Source organism: Stegastes partitus, unplaced genomic scaffold (genome assembly GCF_000690725.1).
Source record: "Stegastes partitus isolate 25-593 unplaced genomic scaffold, Stegastes_partitus-1.0.2 Scaffold763, whole genome shotgun sequence".
In the NCBI taxonomy this organism is placed as follows: domain Eukaryota; kingdom Metazoa; phylum Chordata; class Actinopteri; family Pomacentridae; genus Stegastes; species Stegastes partitus.
In genome coordinates this window covers 1,817-15,328 of record NW_007578494.1, presented here as the reverse complement: position 1 = coordinate 15,328, position 13,512 = coordinate 1,817, and the positions used below count along the sequence as shown (strand labels likewise).

Below are 13,512 nucleotides of genomic sequence, written 5' to 3'. Positions count from 1 at the left end.
TTAGTTCTTCTGGCCTCTGAAAACATCTGATTAATCTTTGTATGGAAGATTTTAGTAGATTTAGTGCTCGGGAAGCTGTTCACCACTAAAAGTCACACTGTGAAGAAATGTTGTGAGCTGATAAATTCACAGTTTCTGTACCTAAGTGAGTGTCAGCATTGATTCTGTTAAACAGGTGTTGTCTAAATTTTAAGAAGCAATATACAGGCTGTATAGATGATGCAACATTGCATTACTACAACTTCATCACTTGCAGGACTGGACCCACTGAGGGGCTGCATGATGCATCCAAAAAGTCTAAATGTGAATAATAAAACAGGATATTAGACTTTATATGAGTTATGTTTTTAATATAAAATCCAGTAATAATGTTTTGCAAGACAACATAACATATTTCTTCTGCAGAAATTAATGATCTCTGTCTTTATGGATGTGCTTCTGTATTTTTTTCTTGGATCTTAGGCATTTTTATTTCTTCAAACCTTTAAAAAAAAAGTTTTACTAGTGTTAGGAAACATTTTAGTCAAAAACATCATTGTTCAGTGAATGACTCACAGTTCTACGATATACTCAAGCTGTGATTAGAGGTCACGAGCAGGTAAGTTCACATAGTTTCTGTGCCTGAATTGAGTGTCTGAATTATTTTCATTAATTAATGTCCCTTTGTAATATAAAAATACATGTTTCTGTTGCGAAATTAAATGACCTCTGTGTTTTTAGTCTAGTTTTGTTTTATTTTTTCTTTACTGTTATGTTAAAATACTGATAGTTTTACCTCGTCAGGCCTCTAAAAAGGTCTTATTAGTCGTTGTAGGGAACATTTTAGTAGAAAAAATGTGAGGACAAATGGGTTTTCTCTCCACATCCTCAGCAGGTAAATTCACAAAGTTTCTGTGCTGAAATGAGAATCACTCATATGACCGTGTAACAGGTGCTCTCTATGTTTTATTTCAGTGAAGCACAGGCTGTGTAGGTGATGGAGACGTGTGTTTAAATGATCAAGAAACATCTTGTGAAATCTAAATTAATCACAGCTGCAAAGATGACTCATGCTGATTGACAATCAATCACGACAACACATCTGAGCATCAGCGTGCGAACAACACAACGAGAGATTCATTCACAAAAACCTACAGACACATCGTCAGTGGACGCATCAGTGCTTCGTTAAAATCATCTTTAATTTAGCACAGACGTTATGTAAAGAAATAAACGCGCGTATTCTTGTTTTTATCAGTTTAGCAAGATTTTTTTAAAAACATGAAGCCAAAGATGATTTTAAAGTGATAATGTTCGACTGTTACTCCACAAATCTGCTCGCTTGTTTGTAAAAGCAACGTTTAAAGGAAGGAAAATACAAATCAAAGCCGAAATCTCTGAAGGCTTTATTGTGGAAGGAGGACGGACTGGTTTTTAAAGACAACATGTGAGTATGTTTTATATACCAGCTCACCCCCGGTGTAGCGGTGTTCTGTATGTGATGCGCCCGGTGCTGGCTCCGCTCTCTCTGACAGCGCTGTGATACAAAACAAGCGCTTCTGCCGCCACTGCGCCATCGCCCGTTACGTTAGCTCGACGGCTAGAAGAAAGCTAGCTCTCTGTTCACGGGGGCGAACCGCTTGTGCTCCAACTGGACGACCTAAGTAACAATTTGACCGATTTTACCGAAACCAAGACATTTTGCTCATAAAGGTCGTGGTGAGTATTTTGTTCCCAGACATTTTTCATTTTTCCTTCCTTTTTCTTTTCTTTTTGGATTTTTTTCTCCGGTGCTTTTTCTATTTTGCGAGTGGACAGGACGTAATGTGCTGGCTAGCGGGGTAGCTAGCTTAGCTAACTTGGAGACGCTCATCCCCCTCCAAAAAACACAAACGCTGAGTGTGGTTTTTAGAAACACGACGCTTTGGATGCATCTTAGCTACAGTTCCATCCCTTTTTTGCAAGTGTGTGTAGTTTTATTTTTGTAGCCTTTATTGTGAAGACTTTTCCTTGACGGGACTAATGTGTTTTTGGCACGCTTTTCAGCCAGCCGGCCAGCTAACGTTAGCGCTAGCTAACTCCGTTGGTTTGATAGCCGCAGCTTCATCCTGATCCATGATTTATTACTGATTATCGACTACACGTTTATCAGAATTTTGCAGGTTTTGGTTTTTTGCAAGCAAATGAACTGGTTTTGTTACAGTGTCTTTTTTTCATGCTTTTCAATTGGTGGTTGGCTAACGTTAGCCATGCTAGCCGGCTTTGAGCCCCCGAGGCTAGCGCAGGGCCTGTGTTTCACACTGAAGCCTGGTGGTGGCGCTGTCGGGGTCCAGGCGGGTGTGTTGCGGATGGTTTAGGTAATTTTTGATCTCCAGACTTTTCTTTTCTGGCTCGGTCAGTTTGTTCGTTTTTTTTTCCTCTTTTTTTTCAGTTTTTTTTTTCCTTCCCCTCCTATGATGAAGAGTGATTTTTCTGATTTTGAAAGCTTTGGACTGCCAGTGGCCTCCGTTCTGTTACATAACGTTACAAACACACGCTTGATTAATTAAACACTTTATCTAAAAGAGTTTTATGGCTGTTTATGTGTATCAGAGTCAACTCATGCTTTCACGTTCACCCCAAGGCCTTATTCAGTGTATTAGAGACATACACTTGCTAGAGTAATATTTAATGTGCAATAAATGGAAAATCCAAATGAATTCACATCAGTGGGGGGTTATACTCAGGGACTGTCCTATGAATCTGTGGCTGCAACTAATATTTTATTTTTTATTGACCAGTATATCAATTATTTACATGATTAATAAATTAGTTTAGTCAATAAAATCTTAGAAAATTGTGAAAAATGTCAATAAGTGTTTCCAGAAGCCCAAGATTGTTTTGTCCACAACGCAAATATATTCAGTTTGCTGTCACAGAAGAGAAAAGAAACCAGAAAACACTCAAACTTAAGCTGGGATCAAAGAATTTTGATATTTTGTTCTTTAAAAAAATATCTTCATATTGATTAATTGAGGGTCAGAATGGTTTACAATTAATTGCAGCTCTATATATCACCTAATAAGTGCTTCTGCATCCCAGTATTTGTCACATTTAGTGCTACGAGCTTTTACATTTTTAAATGAAGATGGCAGCTCTCACCTCCAAAGGTTTTATGAGCTTGACAATAATAATGTTTGAAGGTGGTGCCAGGATGTTTATTATCATGTGCTCTGTGTAATTATAGGTAACATTTGAATGCATCACTCCACACTGACGCTCCTCCGCATTTCGGAAAGACTTAATATATGGGACTTCCCATGATTGCAGAAATTCCTGTATGAATAGTTTATTCTGTTTATTTTGACAGTCCTGTTCAGCTAGTCGTACGTGTGGAGACGCCCCAGTCTTCTGGCAGTTTAACACCTCGGTTATCATAACTTGCGTTCACTTTCTGTAAACATGAAAAGCCTCCGATGACTTGTTGGTTCTAAGTGTCCGTTGATAAGAGGCTTAGTTGTGGACTAAGTTGGATTCTGTAGACATTACTGTCAAAGGGGCCTCAGCTGTGTTGTTGATACCATATAAACACATTTTTCAACTGCTACACACACATGTGGGCCAACTGGGGATAAACCAGTCCACTTCTTTATGGATAGATATGAGTGTAATGATTTGGTTTTATGTCTTTCAAACTTAAATCTGTCTTTTATTTTCCCACTTTACACAACTTATGTTAAAGATAATGCATTTGCACATACATTAGGGCCTAGTTGTGGTCCCAAAGCGGCTCGCTTTGATGAGATTTTCTCGGAGCAGCACAGCTCTTGTCATTTTTTTGTTTTTTTGGAGCCGTTGTTGCTGTGTTTGCCTCGTCACTGACTCCTGCACACACTCCAAACCAGGTAAGACTTGGTACAAGATAACCCTGCTCAGCTTGACTGAGGTGTGTTTTCTGTCACCTCAGTATAAATCGCGAGGGGCGAAGGTGAAGGTCAAGACACCAGCCCAAACTGAACCCAGCCCCCAGTGTCAAACATCAGGCAGACGACATCCCTGCACACAGACGCTATGGAGTGAGTGATGAATGTTAACGCCTGCCCCCCCCGTCAGCCGGGGGGCTACTGTTGATGCCACTGCTGTTTTCATGTTTCCTTCACATCTCAAGGCTCCGGGATTCACACCCTTCGTTGTCAGTTAGACGAGTTATTAATCCCGTTGAGTGAACATGTGGAGCTCAGGATCGGTCGTCTACATGACGGTGCAAGAGCCCCAGTTTGTAGCCTCCAGGTTCCACATGAACACACACAAGTCTGGTGCTTCACTCATTCAGTTAAATTAGTTTTTCTGTAGGAATTGAAGTGCATTAATACAGGATCATATGAGACTGGATAACTTATAGGAGTTGGGTGACTTAATAGAGCTTAAATGTTTTGCTCTGTTGTTTGCAAATGATGCATTCTAGATAGATAATCCAGATTTGTGAACATAGGTCACTGTAAAATGAGAAACAACATTGCCCACTTTTAATTTATCATCAAAAGCACCAACAGACTTTCCCAAATTATTAGATGATACTAAGGTTAGGTCATAAAGTGCTGCGATATATTTTGTGCTGTTTTATCAACCACCTATTAACAGTGACCGCATCAAACTCCAGCTTGGGAAAGTTTGTTTTTGGTAGGAACCTGAACTGTATTTCTGTCACACTGTGTGCTTGTAGGATGGTTACTGGTACCCGTGTTAACGGGAAGATATACATCATCGAATTTAAGTGTGTGTGCTGTTTCCGAATCGTCTGAATACCGATCTGATGTCTGTAGGATTAGATGAAACATACTTTCGTCCATTACAACACTTCATTGCACACATTCAGATCCACACCTGTGAGAAGGAGGTCAGTGGATGTGTCGATACATTGCAAACGCTTTTCAGGAATGAAGCAAACAGCAGCCACCTGTGGCCTCTTAGGATAACCGACGTCACGCTGCACAATCATGCACTCACCTTCATTCTTTGCATTAAGGCAAACGAGGCACATGACTCAGATAATTATCTTCTTTTTTAGGTCACGCTCACGTTTAACCTCGTTTAACCTACATAGCTGCAAAAGCTGCATTTGCTGTACACCCTTACTGAATGATATGAAAATAGCATGATGGGATGTTGCATCTCATCGACTGAAAATGCAAAAACAAACACCTATTATACTTGTTTTTCTGAATGTGGAGGTTTACCTGCTACTGATATATTTAGCTCTTTGTTAGTTGTAGACTGAGATATGATGTAATGAGCAAGAGTCAGTTTGGCGGCAGTAGAGGTACTGCAGGCCTCGACCATCTGAATGCTTGTTTTCAGAGCGTTTATTTTCTCTCAATGCAGATCATTTTTAGACGTGGAGGTAACAACACAGCTATTGAGTATTAACCTAATCGAGGCTTTCGGCAATTTAGGCATCAGAATAACGGCGATGTTGCACAGAGAAAGTGATGACCCATAACTTCCTGCGGTTCTCTCCTTTGTTTTCAGCACAAGTCTATTTTTGTTTCAACCTTTATTCCCCAGGAAACCCTGCTGATCATGCCGTCGTCCTGATTCGCTGTCCCCACAGTTTCTGACAGCGGGAGCACATCAAAACGGCCACTGTTTCTCATCCTTCCACTAACTGTGCGACGATGTGTGTCTGTGTGTGTCTCCCTGCTAGTCGTTCACCAACAACCTCCAGCCTGATGGCGAGCAGCAACGTCACCAACAAGACCGACCCGCGCTCCCTCAACTCCCGGGTCTTCATCGGCAACCTCAACACCCTGCTGGTCACCAAGGCCGACGTGGAGGCCATCTTCGCCAAATACGGCAAGATCGTCGGCTGCTCCGTCCACAAGGGCTACGCCTTCGTTCAGTACGCCAACGAGAGAAACGCCCGAGCTGCTGTCGGCGGGGAGGACGGGAGGATGATTGTCGGACAAGTACTCGGTGAGGAGTCGTCCTCTGAACCTTTTGTTTTAATGTAAATTAGATGAGATTGTACTTTATTGTTCAACTCACTTGTTGCAGCAGTACAGATACAGGAAAGAGCACAATATTGACAAGAAGAAAAAGAAAACAAATAAACTATAAATGGGAAGAGCTGAGAAATGTAATGCAGTAGAGCTACACACACACACACACACACACACACACACACTATGTACACTATAGGTCCATATAATAGATACCATTACTTATAACCAAAAAAGATAAATAAAAGGAAAATATGGTACACTATGATATTGCTCATAGTAAGGGGTATATTGCATGTGAGAAAACCTGGGTATAATATTGTGTATTATACAAAGATACAGTACGGAGAGAAGAACTGCACCATGGTGTAGATTCTGGCAGCAGTTTGAATGAAGGACCTGTGGTAGGAAAAATAAAAATTAAAGCCATTTTTATGACAGTCCTCTCACATCCCTGTTAAAACTGTCGTCTTCTGCGTTTTAAGTTTCTGTCCTATGAACAACTCGATAAGAATTTGGTGCTCCAATCCATTTGCAGCCTCACCGCAGGTCGAGCAAAACTGGTTCGTCGTGTTTGTAGCGAAACAAAAGACGGAAGATCAAAAGATAAGGAAGAGCGAAACTTTCCGGCTCTGACCTGTAGTGCTCTCTGTGATCACTGTTCCATTGTTTTTGGAAACCGTTCCGATGCTGCAGATGAAGCCACAGTTTATGATCACGACGTGCCTTCAGGAGATGAACTGAAATACAGGTTAATGACAGCCGCTGTGCCGTGAGATTGATGGTAGTCTAATTAAGAATAAATAAATTATGACAGACATGAAGGTTCGTCATCATCAAATAGCAATCGTGTTTTCATTATGATGTAAAACACAAAGTTAAATGAGAGGCTTCTACTGTAAGTAAAAGAACAGGTGCATTTCATGAAATTTACAACATGAGCTCGCCTGCTCTGGTTAATTTTGACAGTTTCTCGTTAAAAGAAACACATTTGTCACTCACAAACCCAGGAGGATTACTTACAGGGTTCCAGAGAGCCACTAAACGTCTGAGTGCATCACATTTAGTAGATCCAGATCATCTTTATGAAAAAGAACAAACTCAGTCATCTGCACTTTAATTTCTGTATACAATCATGTACATTTGGTGTTAAGAAATTGTGAAAGTGTATGGGACAGACCACAAAGGTAAAATCAGGGTGCGTCTACGTTGTGATGGTTCACCTCATGGGAAAAGATTAAACCGCCAGTGCAGTCTGTATGGGGGGAAAAAAAGGACTAACCCTGATTTGTGGAACAGATTGTTGGCACGAGCGTATAATTTGTGCTCACAGGAATGGACGGCATGCAGGCTTTAATGCACAAACAGTTTTCAAAAGACGTCCAGCAAAAAGCAAAGTTAGATCTGGATCTGTAATCTGCTCTGTCATCTGTAAACTGCTGGTAAAACTGCAGACGCTTGTAATCTTTGCGCCCGTGTTAAGTTTGTACCTCTTCAATGTTTAACTTAAAGGTACATATTGTTCAGTTTTCTCAAGTCTTTCTTACAGTTCCAGGAATTAAGTCTGAAGGTTTGTGCGTCACTCGATGTTATTAATCTATGATTTGTCTTTCCTTTAGACATCAACTTGGCAGGTGAACCCAAACCACACCGGTCAAAAACCACCAAACGCTCTGCTGGAGACATGTACAGGTTAGTTTCAGTGATGCTATCCAGTCGGTGCTTCACCTGTAAGCATCGCTTCTCGGCAAAAGTACCACAGAGGAATGTGGTTGGAGAACAATCTAGTCAGGAATGATAGCAGGAAGGAAACATAAGCCAAAATACAGGTTACCTTAGTTGAGAAGTCACTGGAAAGAATGCAGCAGTAATGTTGTTTCCATGCGTCCTTAAAGCAACTCTTATTGTTTTTCTCTCTGAACAGCAGTTCCTCATTTGACCTCGACTATGATTTTCAGAGAGATTACTACGACAGGTGAGTGAATCATCTGAAAAGAAGTCCTTCGTCAGAATGCGTAATCACATTTTTCTGTCATTTGTAACTCAATAGTTTGTAGAAATGTTCCTGAACATGTCACCTGAACATCCCTTAATGGTTTTTTGTTGTGAGAACTCGCAGTAACCCAGAATGTTTGTAACAGTCATTGAATGAAACTGACCCCACAGCTGTAAATCCACCACACGGTACTTGTGTTGAGGTTTTTAATGACATTTCTGTCTGGTGTTTTGACACCAGAATGTACTCGTACCCGTCCCGCGTCCCGGCTCCTCCTCCTCCTCTGTCGCGGGCCGTGATCCCGTCCAAACGCCCGCGGGTCAGCCTGAGCGGAGGAAGCAGCCGGAGAACCAAGAGCAGCTTCTCCTCTTCTTCCAAGAGCAGTCAGAGAACTTCCTCATCCAGAACGAGTGAGTGTCTGGGCTGCCCCATGTAACATGTACAACATCATCTGAAGCCTTATAGGTCCACTTTTTTGAAATCGGGGGCATGAAGCAGTGAAAACTAACAGTTTATTTCTAAAGTATGTGAAACTTAAGAGAAAAATGAATACGAAGACCTGAAGCCTGGACTACGAAGCCAGTTCCACGTACTCGGGGTGTCCTGTTGTTTCACTAAAATCCTCCAACTTACGAAGCTGGTTATCAGCTCTCTAAGTGGACCAGGGTTTTTGAACCTGGATGTGACCCTTCAGATACATGAACGTGTCTCCTGGCACCAGAGTGGCATATTTTATTCTACAGACTAACGGCAACACAGCTGCAGCAGCCAAACCAGAAGAGAAAGCTGCAGACTGTTAGTTAACAGGCTTAGTTTTATGAGCACGAGTAGATCTGACTACAACTACAACTGTATGTTCTGTTCAATGAGTGTGCTGCTTAGATGTTTTCATCAGCAGCCCTTCAGTGTTAAATAGTTTTAGGAGCAACTGAGACCTGGACAAAAAAATCAAAGTAGGCCGACCCTTCTAATATAGAAGGCCACAGGTGTACAACTTTAGATATTTCTCACTAGAAGATCAAACTATAATCCTAAACCAGTAAAATAAGTTTAAAGTAAAATACAAGCTAAAAACAGCTAGGGCTGAGTTCCGCTGGGTCTTCTAGGATTTGTGACACCATTTTTCAAGAGAACTGATTGGTCAGATTTTTTTTTCTGCCCCAAAGCAGGTAACGCATTCAGCATAAGTTACCATGGAAATATGAGACGTGAGCCACAGTAGCAGGACAGAAAACCCAGAATTAAACCTAAAGTTAGCTTGATAACCTCAAATCCTGCTTCACTGCATAGACCTCTGCTGTGGTTATTTAGCTGTACTGATGTTCTGTTATATGTGCCTCCAATAATTAAGGGTTTTTTTGTACTTGTGTGCTTTAAAAAGCCATTTATAATTGTTTGCACTGTGCAAAAAAAATTCACAGATTTGGACCCCAAATGAGAATTCAGATTCATTAAGAAGTAAGATCACTTTGCAAACTGTATCTCCAACAGGAACATTTTTATGTCCTATTCACAGGCTCAAACTGTTGTAATCATTGGTTTAAATTAAAAATACAATGGGATTGGTGCACATCTGGTGTTGCTTTAGAAAATGAAAACTGAAGTTGTAGCGTATGGAGTGACTCGGGCTGCTGTGTGTGAACAGTTTCTGGATTGTGTGACATTGTCGACAGCATTCTAGGTGGTAAGTCAAATGCTGGGCATGTTTCTCTTGGGAGTGGCACTTTTTTTGTTTCTTGCCCATATCTTTAGCTCTGATCTGTATGCCAGCTCTGCTTTGTCAGTCTCTCCAACACCGGGCTGGTTTTCTGTCCCTCATAGTCGAGTTACCTCAGTGAGAAGTGCTGAATACGGGTAGAATGGCGTATAGCAGCCACACCAGTTCAAGCTTGTAAATGTAAAGATGGGGAGGACACACGAGCTGGCTGTAGTTGGATGTTTGTTGATTTATTTGGAGTAAATTTGATTGGTTAGAAAGTGCCAGCCATAGTCCAGATGGGCATTATCCTCTTTTGAAAAGGTTTGATTTGACTTTGTGGTTAAAAGGTTGATAGTGGTGCAGTTAATCTGTGATGAAGACAGAATAGATATTTAATCAAACAATTCTTTCTTGAGAAGTGAGAGCAGGAGAATACTCATAATCAGACAAACGACCAACACAGGTAACCCAGTTGGGACACATCAGTGACAGGCCTTGTCAAACTTTTCCTTGTGAAACTTTTCATCATAAAATCTGGATATTTAAAATGGCATCTGTGAAGGTTTAGCTTCATATATACTTTCTGGGATATACTTTCTTTATTATTTTTTTAATTGCCATCTTTGATCAAATAGTCTCTGATTATGATGAGTTGAAATGTTAAAAAAAAAAGCTGAAACTGTCATGAAAAGCCCAATTTTTGATCACATTTATTATTAATAATAATAATAATAATAATAATAATAAAAGTTAATGCAGAAGTCAGCCAGCGATATTTTCTGAACTATATTTAGTTGCATGTCACAATAATAAAAAATCAGAAAAATACAAAAATCAATGGTTGAAACACATTAAAATACAACACTCCTAAGTGTTTTCTTCTCTATTCAATATTTCAATTTTTCGAACCAGAGCGTTCAGTTCAAAGACCTCCACGAGGAGCATTTCTCTGTATTTCCCAACGCTCGGAACGCGATGACTCCAGACTTGCGTATGGACCAGTCTGTAATGAAAAATACAGATTAGTTGGAGTCGCACAAACCAACCCAGTTCATGTTCCGTGCGTTTTGAGTTGTGGATGAGGAGGAGGAGGATGTGTTTTCAGTGTGTAAAAGCACTCCGACGTTTTCCTGACTGACTTCCTGCCTTCGTTTTGTCTCCAGTGAAAGTGGACGAGCTGCAGACCATCAAGCGCGAGCTGACCCAGATCAAAAGCAAAGTGGACGACCTGCTGGAGAGCTTGGAGCGCATGGAGAAGGACCACAGCAAGAAGTCGGGTAAGATGGAAACCGCATCTTTTTATTGGACACAGGAAGATCAAGCAACCAATAAATGCTCTGTTTAACTGGAGAAGCTGTAAAGTAAAACCTCCAGTACAGAATGATCTCAAAGATGTAATCCTACTACGAATACTGGCCCGCATGTGTTGACCTTTAATACCAGAAACTTTCACAGATCTTTTGAGTGCATCCTTTAACCTCAGTTAGTGGAACAGACGATTGATGTGCCTTTCGTGTTTGGCAGAAGCTAAGAGCATAAAAACGGAGCCAGGCGAGGTTACTTCACCTCCACACCCCAGCAACAAGAAGGACGATGGACTGAAGAGGGACAGGGAGAGCCAGGACTTGAACGACTCCGAGGAAGAGGACGACGAGGAGGAGGAAGAGGAGGGAGACCTGCTGGAGGAGGAAGAAGTGAGAACAAATGTGCAGATGCAATACGTAGCATTAAAACTGGGCCAAACATTGATGTGTGTGGTGCAAAAAATGATTTTATAGTGAATGAATGAATCCATCAGCAGTAAGTGCATTTAACACAAGTATACTGTCAGGATTTAGATGAAGCATCCCCGAATGTTTCGGTGCCTTTTGCTGTTTACAGACACAAACCTGTGACTTGGTTCATCCAACGTAACTGTAACCGTAGAGGAGAAGTACAGATTATTTCAGCCTACGACATTTCCCGTTTTTCACCCTTCAGGCACAAAATGGCTCAAATTGGAGGAAAAAGAATGAGAGAGAAAGTCAGAGGATCACCAGGCTCATTAGGATTTATCCTCTGGGAACCATGAATGTAAATTTAGTTTCAATAGATGTTAAGATATTTCAGAAGCCGACAACATCACATCCACTCAGTAACAAGAGGCTGAACACTATCACTGAACTGCAAAACCTGTTGCCAGGTTTGAAAAGCAAGTTGTCGTTGTGATTTATCTTATTTTCTTTACCTGCAGGTTTTGCAGCAAGTTCACAGGTATTAAGAAGTTTTAAAGGCAGGTATTGAAATTCACCAAAATATCACCATTTAGTACAACTGTTCTGACACAAGTGTTGGGTTTTCACCTTTCTGATGGTTCTTATCACTTTGGTTTTGGTCTGGATTAGTCACATCTGAACTCCACCTGGTGACCAAAAGCACTTTGTTGGACATTTAGAAATTTGTTTGCACAAATCAGAATCTGTGCAAAATCCTCTGTTGACAGTTCTGTGATGAAACTCTGATGACTTTTCGGCTGAACTGCAGGTTGTGATGATGTTATGTCGCTGTGACTCATACGTCATCATAAAACCTGCTGTATGAACCTGTAGTCTCCTCGTTCCGACAGTGGAAGTAATTGCACCGATACCGTCAACTCATGCCCATGACATGCCTCGCCATTGAGCACTTTCTTTTTATTTTTTTAAGACTACAATCCTTTGCACGACAGTTAATTTACTTTATTATTTGGTGCATCAGAGACTTTCCTTGGATTCCTAGTTGCTGCTGTGTGTTTGTGCTTGCTCCTGTAGATGATCTATTTGGTTCCTGTGGGGTCAATCGGCACCTTTTCATCTAGGTTGAATGTAACGGATGTTCGTTAAAATGTACATGTAAACTCAATCTCACCCCAAACTGTGCAGGTGAAGAGCCAAGAGAGGGAGGAGGAGGAAGAGGAGGAGGAAGGGGAGCACGTGGAGGGAGACGACGACGCCGACAGCGTGAACGGCGACGAGGACTCGTAGGACCACGGCGACGCATGCAGCGAACTCGCAGCTTCCAGTAGGAACTCGGACTCCTGTTTTAACTCTCATGTTGTAGATAGAAAAGCAAACGTGCACACAGACACACACACACACACAAGCATGGTGCGCACACTCTGTTGAAACATTGTCTGTTCATTGTCCTTTTTTTTTTGTTTGTTTTTGTTTATTTTTTTGCCAGTTGTCCGGTATCACTGAAACAGGAAGAACTAGCTGTAGGTTTCGGTTTGTGTTTTTACTGCGTCATTGCTTGTCTTCAGGTGAAGGCAGCAACATGAACTGTGGATGTTCTCAGAGACGACAGCTCGACGGACATGTCTTAAAACGCCAGGATGGAAAATTCAGCTCCACGAGAACGTTTTAAATTTTCAATGTGTTTTGTTTTTCTTTCTCATCAGTGAGTTTGACCTTGTGTCTGTATGTTAATGTCGGTTTTTTATACTATTCAGTTTCGGTTCAACAGTAAAGGAATAAATTGCAATAAAATGTTAAAATCTAATGCACGCTTCTTTACTTTTTATTTGTTTTCCCCCAACTTGAAGGTAATCGCAAAGCAACACTTGGAGTATTTACAAGTTGTAAACAAGACATTAGGTTACTGAATGTATTTGAAGAGGAGGTGTTGAGATGATAAAACCAAACTATCTGGAAACACATTAGTGAACGGAGCTCAACCTGCACGACTGGCTGGAGTTGATGTGCAACATTTCAGCTGTTGGCAGATGATCTTCTGTCAAGTTTTTAACTGTTAATTGTCTGGCAGCTCGTATTCGTCGTCCTGTTTGGCCCTTTAATCGTTTTTTTCCACATGATCCTCAGAGCTCAACATACTGAAACCTG

At 41.1% G+C, this 13,512-nt stretch overlaps 1 protein-coding gene across 4 annotated transcripts; it reads left to right on the top strand.

Annotated features, from left to right (window-relative positions):
* The first annotated feature begins 1,573 nt into the window (after positions 1-1,573).
* LOC103364630 (heterogeneous nuclear ribonucleoprotein C-like) lies at positions 1,574-13,171 on the top strand. 4 transcript variants are annotated; one of them, XM_008291795.1, is made up of 10 exons: positions 1,574-1,698; positions 3,926-4,034; positions 5,663-5,931; positions 7,577-7,649; positions 7,882-7,932; positions 8,194-8,363; positions 10,816-10,929; positions 11,177-11,346; positions 12,553-12,691; positions 12,933-13,171. In XM_008291795.1, the coding sequence occupies exons 2-9, from the start codon at positions 4,030-4,032 to the stop codon at positions 12,652-12,654; spliced, it is 954 nt and encodes a 317-aa protein (XP_008290017.1). In that variant the 5' UTR covers positions 1,574-1,698; positions 3,926-4,029; the 3' UTR covers positions 12,655-12,691; positions 12,933-13,171. The 4 variants fall into 4 exon arrangements, with proteins under 4 accessions (XP_008290017.1, XP_008290020.1, XP_008290018.1 ...); XM_008291798.1 differs by having other exon boundaries at positions 7,885-7,932; positions 12,553-13,171; XM_008291796.1 differs by having other exon boundaries at positions 11,180-11,346; positions 12,553-13,171.
* Positions 13,172-13,512: the final 341 nt, after the last annotated feature.